The sequence below is a fragment of the Aotus nancymaae genome, unplaced genomic scaffold, assembly GCF_030222135.1.
Source record: "Aotus nancymaae isolate 86718 unplaced genomic scaffold, 86718_ANA_hifiasm-v0.15.2.pri h1tg000059l, whole genome shotgun sequence".
Classification (NCBI taxonomy): domain Eukaryota; kingdom Metazoa; phylum Chordata; class Mammalia; order Primates; family Aotidae; genus Aotus; species Aotus nancymaae.
This window is the reverse complement of record NW_026988473.1, coordinates 50,727,005-50,740,398: the sequence shown is the minus strand read 5'-3', so window position 1 is coordinate 50,740,398 and position 13,394 is coordinate 50,727,005. Positions and strand designations below refer to the sequence as shown.

Genomic DNA, 13,394 nt, shown 5'->3' with positions numbered 1-13,394 from the left:
CTCTAAAAAAATAAGAGGTCTGAACACTAAAATTACTACCATGCTCTCTCCAATCACTCTGCTGTATTGTTCACAAAGAATGACTGCAGACTCTCCTTGATGTTCAAGAGAGAAGCTACCCAGATTTAGATTAAAGTAGCATTTACTAGGATAACATCTGCCAGATGGAATTCAGAGTCCTCCATACAGAGCATTCTTTCACCGCTCAAAAATATGAGTTGTCTAGAACTGGGTGCTTTCTCATCCCATACCTTACTTCACCAGGACAGCACCCTAGCACAGATCACACAGACTCATATACACATCTTACCTTTTCCAGGCTTACCCCAGTCCTCTTGACCAAGGCTTGGAGCCGGGCAATAGTTTCGTTCTCCTTAAGAAGCTCGTAGGAATGCAAAGGGGAGCCAGCAATGTTCCCATTCCTCTTGTCTGAGACAAGCTCAGAGGCCCGAAGCCTCTTCAGCTTGAAGGCACTCTCACTGCAATGAAGATTCCCTTCAGGGGGAATTCCAAATGCCATAAGAATCTCAGAGACTTCCTGGACAAACTCTAATTTGTTGGGAAACTGTGGCAAGTCCTCTGGCAGCTCAATGAAGTGGTTGTCAATGTCCACAAAGCAGAGGTTAGCCTGGAAGTCAAAACAGGATGAGAAGTGTGACTAACTCCAGAGCATTATGGAAGTTTTAGAAAGGTTAGTGAACAAGGGGAAAGACAGAACAACTGAAATGGCTATATTTGAGATATGGTATAAAGAAGATGGGGCTCAGAAATAAGATAGACCTGAGTTCCAATCCTACCCTGCCATATTCTGGTTGCGTGACCTTAGGAAAGTTACAACCTTTCTGATTGTATTTGCTTAGCTATAAAATGGAGATAAAGAGATAAACGATTTATGTAGGTAAGGATTTTACAATGTCATAGACGTCAAGCATCAACACGAAAGTTTCACACATGGTAAATGCTCATTAAATGTTTGGTAAAGCCTAGGCACAGTGGCTCACGTCTGCAATGCCAACACTTTGGGAGGCTGAGAAGGGCAGATCACTTGAACCCAGGAGTTCAAGACCAGTCTGGGCAATGTGGAAAAATCCTTTCCCTACAAAAAAATGCAAAAATTAGCCAGGGGTGATGGCATGCACCTACAGTCCCAGCTACTTGAGATGCTGAGGTGAGAGGATCACCTGAGCCCAAGAAGCCGAGGCTGCAGTGAGCCGTGATCACACCACTACACTCCAGCCTGGATGACAGAGACTGTCTCAAAAAATAAAAAATAAATGTCTGGTGAATTTGTGAATTCTACACTCAGTGAAAAGAACCCTAGGAGTGAGTTCAAAAAGTCTAAGTTCCAGATTTGACTCTGTTATGATCTCCCTATATGACCCTGGATATAACATTATCTCTTTCTGAGCCTTAGTCCTAATTTGTAAGGTTTGATGGCAATCTTTATTCTTTCTGTGCTTCCTTCTGGATTTAAAATAGCGTCTGAGAGAATGTAAAGAAATAGTGCTCATACACTGCTGATGAAGTAGATAATCTGGATTAACAAACAACAATTTAGGGGCCAGGAGCAGTGGCTCATACTTGTAATCCCAGCACTTTGGGAGGCCAAGGTGGGTGGATCACCTCAGGTCAGGGGTTCAAGACCAGACTGGCCAACATGATAAAACGCCATCTCTTCTAAAAATACAAAAAGTAGCAAGGCATGGTGACAGGCACCTGTAATTCCAGCTACTTGAGAGGCTGAGGCAGGAGAGCTGCTTGAACCTGGGAGGCAGAGGTTGCAGTAAGCCGATATTGTGGCACTGCATTCCGACCCGAGTGAGACTCCCTCTCAAAAAACAAACCAACAAGGTCCGGGCGCAGTGGCTCACACCTGTAATCCCAGCACTTTGGGAGGCTGAGGCAGGCAGATCATGAGATCAGGAAATCAAGACCATCCTGGCTAACATGGTGAAATTCCATCTCTACTAAAAATACAAAAAATTACCCAGGCATGGTGGTGGGTGCCTGTAATCCCAGCTACTCGGGAGGCTGAGGCAGAAGAATCACTTGAAACTGGGAGGCGGAGGTTGCAGTGAGCCGAGATCGCGCCACTGCACTCCAGCCTGAGCAACAGAGTGAGACTCTGTCTCAAAAAAAAAAAAGAAAAAACCTAACAAAAAAAGCCCACGATAATGTGTACTATCTCTATTTTACAGACAAAACTGACACAGAGAGATTAAGTAACATGTCAAAAGTCACACAGCTATTAACTAGTAGACCTGGGATTTGAACTCAGCTACCCTGACTTCAGTCATATGCTTAAGCTCTTAACCATCTACTTTTCTCCTCTTTAGAGGTCTTGTACATTTAACTTAAATATAGTTTAATGAGGGGATACTATTCCACCATAAAAATGAATGAAATCCTGTCAATCACGGCAATATGGATGAGCCTGGAGGACACTGTGTTAAGTGAAATAAGCTAGGCACAGACAGATAAATACCACGTTTTCACTTGTATGTTGAAGCTAAAGATGTTGATCTCACTGAAGTACAGAGAAAAATAGTGGTTAACAGAGACTGGGAAGGGTAGCAAGAAAGAGGAATAGAAAGAGATTGATTATCCAATACAAAATTATAGTTAGGAGGAATAAGTTCTAGTGTTCTATATAGCACTGTAGGGTGACTACAGTCAAAAAAATTTGTGTATTTTTTCAACTAGCTAGAAGAGAGGATTTTGAATGTTACTAATACAAAGAAATGAAAAAGATTTGAGATGATGGATATGCTAATTACCCCCATTTGATCATTACACATGTACTGAAATATACTGTACCCTGTAACATGTATAATTATGTGTCAATAACAATATGTGTATATACATATATATTTAAATACTTTGTAGTTTTTGGCACTGTTGGAATGTTCTTGCAGCTATAAATTACAAACACCTTTCATTTTTGTATATTTATCTTATACTCATGAACCTGTGCTAGCCAAGACAATATTTCCCTCACTGCAGTACAATATTAAATGCTTAAGGGTGTTTCTGTTCCATTCATGTAACAGGGATAATATTACCTATGTCACAGATTTGTTTTGAGGATTATATGACAATAAATGTCAAAGATTTAGCACAGTGCCAGGCACAGAGTATATAATAAATGTTAATCAACATTGTTATAATCATTGTGAAATATACAATCTGAATGACATATATACATTAATGGATAGAAAAATCCATAATGAAAAGATGCTAATCCCAAATTTATTTGTTAATTTAATGTAAATATTCCCAAAATCTCAGCAAGATTTTTTTTAACGTGTTATCTCATAACTAATTCTGAATTTTATCTGGAAGAATAAAAGAAAAAAATAGCCAAGAAAATTGAAGGGAGACTTCCCTTACTAGATTCTAAAATAAACAAAAACAATAATCCACTAGAAAAGGTCTTGAACAGACCTGATAGTCTGAATATCTGTCCCTGCCCAAATCTCATACTGAATTGTAATTTCGATGCTGGAGGTGGGGCGGGGTGGGAGGTGTTTGGGTCATGGGGGTGGATACCTCATGGCTTGGTGCTGTCTTTGTGGTAGTGAATTCTCACAAGATCTATGCCACCTCCTGACCTCTACCCACCCCGCAATGAGCTAATTAAACCTCTTTTCTTTAAAAATTATCCAGTAGCAGGTATTTCTTTATAGCAATGTTAGAATGGCCTAATGCCAAGACTCATGCATTGTAGATGAATTATTCAACAAATGTTTTGGGGACAAATGCTGTCCATTTAAAAAGGTTAACATAGGCTGGGCACAGTGGCTCATGCCTGTAATCCCAGCACTTTGGGAGGCCGAGGCAGGCGGATCACCTGAGGTCAGGAGTTCGAGACTAGCCTGACCAACATGGAGAAACCCTGTCTCTACTGAAAGTACAAAATTAGCCAGGTATGATGGCACATCCCTGTAATCCCAGCTACTGGTAAGGCTGAGGCAGGAGAATCGCTTGAACCGAGAGGCAGAGGTTGCAGTGAGTCGAGATTGCACCATTGCACTCCAGCCTGGGCAACAAGAGTGAAATGCAGTCTCAAAAATAAATAAATAAAAAGGTTAACATAATACTATACTCAAAAATAAAATTTGAGGCCAGGCATGGCAGCTCATGCCTGCAATCCCAGCACTTTGGGAGGCTGAATCGGGTGGATCACTTGAGGCCAGGAGTTCAAGACCAGCCTGGTCAACATGTCAAAACTCTGTCTCTACTAAAAATACAAAAATTAGCCAGGCGTGACAGCACACACCTGTAATCTCAGCTACTCTGGAGGCTGAGGCATAAGAATCACCTGAAACCAGGAGACAGATGTTGCAGTGAGCTGAGATCATGTCACTGCAGTCCAGCCTGGATGACAGACCAAGACTCTGTTTCAAATAAATAAATACATAAATATTGAGAGATATTGAAAATTTAAATTTTTTTAAAAGCTACTTTTATGTTTTAAAAATAGTCCTACGGGCCAAGCACGGTAGCTCACATCTGCAATTTCGGCACTTTGGGAGCATGAAGCGGGAGGATGGCTTGAGTCCAGAGCTCAAGACCAGCCTAGGCACCATAGCGAGACCTCATCTCTACTAAAAATTTTAAAAGTAGCTGGGTATGGTAGCACACGCCTATAATCCCAGCTACTTGGAAGGCTGAGGAGGACTGCTTGAGCACAGGACTTCAAGACTGCAATGAGCTATAATTGCGCCACTGCACTCCAGTCTGGCCAACAAAGTGAGACCCTGTCTCGAAAAAAAAAAAAAAAAAAAAAGGGTCATTGTCTATTAGAGGTACATACTGAATATATCTGGATGGCATAATAATGCTGTGTAAGATTTGCTTTAAAATAATCCAGTATTTAAGAAGAGAAATAAAAAGTGGATTTAAAAAAATATATAAGAATAAAAAAAATAAAAAAGAAGAAGAAAAAGAAAAAGAACCCAGTAGGTGGAATGAAGGATATACACAAAGGAGTAGCCATGAGTTGATGATTGTTGAATAATAATGGATGCGGGCGGGGCGCGGTGGCTCACACCTGTAATCCCAGCACTTTGGGAGGCCAAGATAGGCAAATCACTTGAGGTCAGGAGTTTGAAACCAGCCTATCCCAGCTACTCGGGAGGCTGAGGCAGGAGAATCAAGGAATTCTGAGAGGTGGAGGTTACAATGAGCTGAGATCGCACGACTGCACTCCAGCCTTGGCAATGAAGCAAGACTCGGTTTCAAAAAAAATAAATAGATAAAATTTAAAAATAAAATATAAAAGATGACTATACTGCCTGAGGGTGGAGTGAGGCTTCCTGAACTTTATACAAGGCTAGAACCATAAAGATAAATACTGCCATAAAAAAAATTAAAAGATATTCTAGGCATGTTGGCTTGTACCTGTAATCCCAGAGTTTTAGAAAGCTGAGTTGGGAGGATCACTTGAGACCAGGAGTTTGAGATCAGCCTGGGGAACATAGCAAGACCCCGTATCTTTTTTTTTTTTTTTTTGAGACAGAGTTTTGCTCTTGTTGCCCAGCCTGGAGTGCAATGGTGCGATCTCGGCTCAGTGCAACTTCCGCCTCCCGGGTTCAAGCGATTCTCCTGCCTCAGATTTCCGAGTAGCTGGGATTACAGGCATGTGCCACCATGCCCAGCTAATTTTGTATTTTTAGTGGAGATGGGGTTTCTCCATGTTGGTCAGGCTGGTCTTGCACCCAAAGTGCTGAGATTATAGGCGTAAGCCACCACGCCTGGCAAGCCCGTCTCTTTAAAAAAAAAAAATTAAAAGATGAAACAATCTAGGGAACAATTTTTATATATAACATGTAAAAAGTTCATAACCAAAGAAACCATTAAGACAAAGATAATTAGCCCAACTTAAAAATGAAAATAGGATATGCAAGGCAAACAGAATAGATTAACTTCAAATATATGAAATTATGTTCAATTTCAATTGAACCAGGAAAATGCAAACAAAATATGTTTTACCTTACTGGAATGGCAAAGATTTTAAAGATATATAATGTCCAATGCTGACATAGTTACTAGGACACAAAAATTGCATACATTGTTATTGAGAATATAAACTCATAACTTTCTACAGAGAAACTTAGAGATAGTTTTTTTTTCCCAGCCCAACCCAAGAATCAGAACATTGCCAGTAATTTTATCTACCTATGTGCTCTTCCCCAATCTGACCCCCACCGCAACCTACACTTTTTTTTTTTTTTTTTTTTTTTTCAGATGGAGTCTTACTGAGACGTCCAGGCTGAAGTGCAATGGCATGATCTTGGCTCACTGCAACCTCCACTTCCCAGGTTCAAACAATTATCCTGCCCCTGCCTCCCAAGTGGCTGCAACTACAGGCACATGCCAGCATACCTGGCTAATTTTTGTATTTTTAGTAGAGACAGGGTTTCACCACATTGACCAGACTGGTCTCAAACTCGTGACCTGAAGTTATCCACCAGCCTCAGCCTCCCAAAGTGCTGGGATTACAGGCATGAGACACCATGCCCAACCCAACCTACAAATTCCTGATCCTAGGTAATCACTAACTGGAATTCTACATTTATTATCTTTTTGCCTTTTGATTTTTTTTTTTTTTTTGAGATGGAGTTTCACTCTTGTTGCCCAGGCTGGACTGCAATGGCACAATCTCAGCTCACCGCAACCTCCGCCTCCCAGTTTCAAGCGATTCTCCTGCCTAAGCCTCCCAAGTAGCAGAGATTACAGGCATGCACCACCATGCCCAGTTAATTTTGTATTTTTAGTAGAGACAGGGTTTCTCCGTGTTGGTCAGGCTGGTTTCAAACTCCCGACCTCAGGTGATCACTTCAGGTGTGAGCCACCCTGCCCACCCTCGTTTTGATTTTTAATTTATTGCATATATATGTATGCCTTTAAATTTTTACATTTGTTTAATTTTATATAGGTTCTCAACTTTTTTTGTTGTTGTTTGTTTGAGACAGTCTTGCTCTGTTGCCTAGTCTGGAGTGCAGTGGCACAATCATAGCTCACCACAGCCTTGACCTCCTGGGCTCCCAAGTAGCTCGGACTATAGGCACACACCATCACACCTGGCTAACTGTTGTTGTTGTTATTGTAGTAGAGACAGAGTGTCGCTTTGTTGCCCAGGCTGGTCTTGAACTCCTGGCCACAAGCAATCCTCCCACATCAGCTTCCCAAAATACTGGGTGAGATCAGGTGTGAGCCACCATGCCCAGCCAGGTTTTTAAATTTTATACAAGGATTATCATTCCCTAAGTGGTCTTTTGGTAGTAACTTCAATCAACATTAGGTTGAGATTCAGCCATTTTGTTTTGTGTAGCTATACTTCATTTTCACTGTTCTATAATATTCCATATGAACATAACATAATGTATTGATCAGTTTTCCTAGTAAAAGACATTTGAGGCCAAGCGCAGTGGCTCATGTCCGTAATCCCAGCACTGTGGGAGGACGAGGTGGGCAAATCACCTCAGGTCAGGAGTTTGAGACCAGCCTGGCCAACATGGTGAAACCCCGTCTCTACTAAAAATACAAAAATTAGCTGGACGTGGTGGCAGGTGCCTGTAATCCCAGCTACTTGGGAGGCTGAGGCAGGGGAATCACTTGCACCCAAGAGGCAAAGGTTGCAGTAAGCTGAGACTGCGTCATTACACTCCAGCCTGGGCAACAAAAGTGAAACTCTGTCTCAAAAAAAAAAAAAAAAAAAAAAAAATAGGCTGTGCATGGTGGCTCATGCCTGTAATGGGAGGCCAAGGTGAGTAATCACCTGAGGTCAGGAGTTCAAGATCAGCCTAGCTAACATGGTGGAACCCTGTTTCTACTTAAAAAAAAAAAAAAATACAAAAAATTAGCTGAGTGTGGTGGCGCGCACCTGTAATCCCAGCTCCTCAGGAGCCTGAGGCAGGAGAATCACTTGAACCTGGGAGGCAGAGGTTACAGTGAGCTGAGATCACACCATTACACTCCAGCTTGGGCAACAAGAGTGAAAATAAAAAGACATTTGAGTTGTCTTTTGTTTACTGTATTTACACTGATTGTCATCCACGCTTTCTTGGACTCCTGCAAGATTTTATATATGGGTATATCCTAGGAGTAGAACCGCAGCGTTGCAAGGTATGCAAATATCCCACTTTAGAAAATGAAATGATGCCTAGCTATATTCCAAAGTGGCTGCAACAATTTACATTTTAACTAGCAAACTAAAGTGATCCTAATGCTCCAAATCCCTCCTAAAATTTGGTATTTTAACACTTCTTGAATTTTGCCCGGATGAGCATTGTATAGTGTATTTGATTTCACTTCCCTAAGAAATTAAGCGAAATTAAGAAATGTTTATTTTTTATGCAGTGCCTGTTCATATCATATGCCATTTCCATTGGGTTGCTTATCATCTTCTTATTGACTTGCAGTTCTTTATAATCTCTTGATATTAACTCTTTGTAGGCTATATATGTTATACATGTCTTCAGTTTTTATCTTTAAGATTTTTTTTCTTCATTTAGAAAATCCAATTTATCAGGCTGGGTACGGTGGCTCACACCTGTAATCCCAGCACTTTGGGAGGACGGGTGGGTGGATCACCTGAGGTCTGGCCAACATGGCAAAACCTCATCTCTACTAAAAATAGAAAAATTAGCCGGGCATCCTGGCACACACCTGTAATCCCAGCTACTTGGGAGGCTGAGGCCAGAGAATCACTTGAACTTGGCAGGGAGAGGCGGCAGTGAGTCAAGATCGCGCCACAGCGCTCCAGCCTGGGCAAAAGTGTTAAGACTGTCTCAATAAAAAAAATTTTTTAATCCAATTTATCAATCTTTTATTTTATTTGGTGCATAGTGCTTTTTATAACCTGTTCATGAAAATCTTTCCCTAGCCAGAAGTCAGAAAGGTATTTATTAATATTTTCTTCTACAAGATTTAAACTTGTGTTTTTGACATTTAACTTCTTAATCCATCTGAAGTTGATTTTGCCATGGTTTACTTTTTTCCCCTACAAATAAGCAATTTTTCTAGCTCCATTATTAAATAGCTCTTCCTTGAGCGAGTATCCCTATTATATATCTAAATGTTGTTTCATTGATCTGTTTCTCCCTGTAAAGACAGACTTAAATCATCTAGTCATTAAGATCACCTGCCTCATAGGCCCTGTCTATACACCTAACAAAAGAAGGCACTGTGACCCACAAAAGGCACACAGTGCAATCGTTAACCTCCTCAGTTACCCTCTCCTCAAAGGAAAAAAGTAGTTTCTCCAATAGGAAAACAGAAGCAGCTAAAAGTAACTGCATCCACTAAACAATGCTTGGTTGGCTTTTCTCCCACTACTGTGAGCCAAATATAGAGTCTGCTAAGAATTTTTAAAACTCCAAATGCTGTGTTCACATTTGTGGAAACCTTTGGTCAGAGGTGGCTAGAGAAGAAATGTGCCCATGCATATTTCAGAGATGAATTAGATTAAGATGGGAGACTGAGTAGACACCACCAGCCATTCTTTGCAAAAATGTGTTGAAGTTAATATACCCCTAGAGACTGCTTTTTAAAAGAACCAGGCAAGGTGGCTCACACCTGTAATCCCAGCACTTTGGGTGGCCAAGGCGGGCAGATCACTGTGCTTATGAGTTCAAAACCAGCCTTCTGATGCCAGCATGGTGAAATCCCACCTCTACTAAGAATATAAAAAAATTAGCCAGGCATTGTGGTCTGTACCTGTAATCCCAGCTACTCGGAAGACTGAGGCAGAAGAATTGCTTAAACCCATGAGGCAGAGGTTGCACTGAGCTGAGACTGCCACTGTACTCCAGCCTGAACAACAGGGAAAGACAGAAAGAAAGAGAAAAAGAGATAAAGAGAGAGAGGGCGGGAGGGAGGGAGAGTATAAAAGAAAGCCATTCAATTACTTGACTCATACTGAGGAAGGAGACCCAGGCATCTGGGATCAACTTCCCCTTTGACTGCCACTCTGCATTTCAATAGAAGAAAAGGCTGACCAACTGGCGCCTCCTGATTCATCTTCCTGTAGGTGGCAGGCTTGGTCTTGGGGAAACTCTCCGGAAGACAGTTTTTACTTAAAATAAGATCAAACCAGAAACCTTTTCACATGTGATTCCTAAAACTGTAAACCTGAAACCCTTTCATATGTGATTTCTAAGGTTGTAAGCCTAAGATTCTTCCACATGTAATATCTAAAGTATAAGCCTATATAAAAAGGTAGAATCTTCCTTTGTTAAACAAGCTGAATTTGGACAAATTATTCCTCAACTCCTGGCTGTAATAAACTCCTTCCTTCCCCATTCGGTGTTTGAGGGCTGTTTCCCGTGGCCACTCCTGCTACAATACAATAGCCTCATGCTGTTTCCTCCCACCATACAGAGGGGTTCTGGCACACAGAAGCAACTTACAAACTACTAGAAACTCCTCATATACCCTCTTTCTCAGCTGACAAGAGGTTACTTCTTACATTAACAACTATGGGGAGAGTAGCCTGGAAGAAGTACTGAACCCCAAGTGATCAGTTTTCCTTTGTTAACCACCTGCCTTGTTGGGAGGGATTATAGGTAGACTTAGCTTCTCTGAGGTAGTGATCACATGGATCCCCCAATCCTAACAAGTCTCCCAAATATCTTCTGCTCAAGGTCACAATGCTCTTTCCCAATACCAAACAACAGCCAGCCTGTTTCTCTAGTCTATCCTCAGGTTATTCATTGAAAAGGAGTTCAACACACAGATGACTGGAAAAAAGCTATTGAAGGAGTGTCCTGAGAAATTGGGGCAGGGGGGCGAGCAGGAAAGAAGGGTCCAAGATAGAAAAAAAAGTGGTACCCCTTTCTTTACTCTAATATCTTTTGCTTAATTCTCTAACATAACTGTGGATGAAATGCCTCTTTCCTGAACTCAATGAAGCTCCAAAGAGAAGCACAGGACAAAGGACTCCTCACAAAGGCAACTCAGCACTTTCACTTGCTCAGGGCCAGCTGAGCTCATGTGTTGGTGCAAAAAGGAACAAAAAGCTTTTGACAGACTTCTGATACCCAAAGACGGCAGTAACTGATGAATTCTGATTTGGGGGACTAGGAAATGCACACTCTCTGTCCCTCTGTAGAATGTCCTTTTTATAAACCAAACTTGCCCGACCTCACTACCCTGATGATGCCCTCTTACACAGTCCCAGGTGAATTTCCCCAGCCCCATCTGATATGATTTGGCTGTGTTCCCACCCAAATCTCATCTTAAATTCTCACATGTTGTGGGAGGGACCCAGTAGGGGGTAGTTGAATCATGGGGGCAGGTCTTTCCCATACTGTTCTCATGACAGTGAATTAAGTCTCACAAGATCTGATGGTTTGATAAGGGGGAGTTTCCCTGCACAAGCTTTCTCTTTGGGGGCTGCCATCCAGGTAAGACATGACTTGCTCCTCTTTGTCTTCTGCCGTGATTGTGAGGCTTCCCCAGCCATGTGGAAGTGTTAAGTCCATTAAACCTCTTTTTCTTCCCACTCTCAGGTATGTCTTTATCAGCAGCATGAAAACAAACTAATACAGTAAATTGGTACCAGTAAAGTAGGCACTGCTTAAAAGATACCCAACAATGTGGAAGCAACTTTGGAACTGGGTAACAGGGAGAAGTTGGAACAGCTTGGAGGGCTCAGGAGAAGATGGGAAAATGTGGGAAAGTTCAGAACTCCCTAGAGACTTGTTGAATGGTTTTGACCAAAATGCTGATTATGATATGGACAATGAAATCCAGGGTGAGGTGGTCTCAGATGGAGATGAGGAACTTGTTGGGATCTGGAGCAAAGGTGACTCTTGTTATGTTTTACCAAAGACACTGGCAGCATTTCGCCCCTGCCCTAGAGATTTGTGGGACTTTGAACTTGAGAGCGATGATCTAGGGTATCTGGTAGAAGAAATTTCTAAGCAGCAAAGCATCCAAGAGGTCTCTTGGGTGCTATTAAAAGCATTAGCTGGGCACGGTGGCACGTGCCTGTAATCCCAGCTACTCAGGAGGCTGAGGCAGGAGAATTGCCTGAACCCAGGAAGCAGAGGTTGCGGTGAGCTGAGATTGCACCATTGCACTCCAGTCTGGGTAACATGAGTGAAACTCCGTCTCAAAAATAAAAAAAATAAAAAAATAAAAGCATTCAGTTTTAAAAAGGAAACAGAGCATAAAAGTTTAGAAAATTTGCAGCCTGACAATGCCATAGAAAAGAAAATCCCATTTTCTAAGGAGAAAATCAAGCCAGTTACAGAAACTTGCATAAGTAAGGAGGAAATGAATGTTAATCTCCAAGACAATGGGGATAAATGTCTCCAGGGAATGTCAGAGGTCTTCATGGCTGCCCCTCCCATTACAGGCCCAGAGGCCTAGAAGGAAAAAGTGGTTTCATGGGCCAAGCCCAGGGTCCCTGTGCCGTGTACAGCCTAGGGACTTGGTGCCCTGCATCCCAGCCATTCCAGTGTGGCTGAAGGGGCTAATGTAGAGCTCAGGCTATGGCTTCAGAGGATGCAAGCCCCATGCCTTGGCAGTGTCCACATGGTGTTGAACCTGCAGGTACACAAAAGTCAAGAATTGCAGTTTGGGAACCTCTGCCTAGATTTTCGAGGATGTATGGAAATGCCTGGATGCCCAGGGAGAAGTTTGCTGCTGGGCAGGGCCCTCATGGAGAACTTCTGCTAGGGTAGTGTGGAAAGGAAATGTGGGGTCAGAGCCCCCACAGAGTCCCTACTGGGACACTGCCTAGTAGAGGTGTGAGAAGAGGGGTCTCCAGACCCCAGAATGGTAGATCAACTGGCAGCTTGCACTGTGTGCCTAGAAAAGCCCCAGACACTCAACGCCAGTTTGTAAAAGCAGCGAGGAGGGAGGCTATACCCTGCAAAGCCATAGGGGTGGAGCTGCCCAAGACCATGGGAACCCACCTCTTGCATCAATGTGACCTGGATGTAAGACATGGAATCAAAAGAGATCATTTTGGAGCTTTAAGATTTGACTGCCCCACTGGCTTTTGGACTTGCATGAGGCCTGTAGCACCTTTGTTTTGGTCAATTTCTCCCATTTGGAATGGCCGTATTTTTCCAACACCTGTACCCCCATTGTATCTAGGAAGTAACTAACTTGCTTTTGATTTTACAGGCTCATAAAGAAAGGACTTGCCTTGTCTCAGATGAGACTTTCGACTATGGACTTTTGAGCTAATGCTGAAATGAGTTAAGACTTAGAGGAACTGTTGGGAAGACATTTTTGGTTCTGAAATGTGAGGACATGAGATCTGGGAAGGGCCGGCATGGAATGATATGGTTTCGCTGTGTCCCCACCCAACTGTCATCTTAAATTCTCATGTGTTGTGGGAGGGACCCAGTGCGGGGGGGTGGTAGTTGAAACAT

General features: G+C 42.3%; 1 protein-coding gene across 3 annotated transcripts in view; it reads right to left on the bottom strand.

Annotated features, from left to right (window-relative positions):
- Nucleotides 1–13,394, bottom strand: part of DENND5A (DENN domain containing 5A) — a 118,215-nt gene that overhangs the window by 43,570 nt on the left and 61,251 nt on the right. For all 3 annotated transcript variants that reach the window (XM_021675138.2, XM_021675140.2, XM_021675141.2), the window contains one exon: nucleotides 311–628. In XM_021675138.2, coding sequence (XP_021530813.1) covers nucleotides 311–628 — 318 coding nt within the window. The remainder of the gene's footprint in view (nucleotides 1–310; nucleotides 629–13,394) is intronic.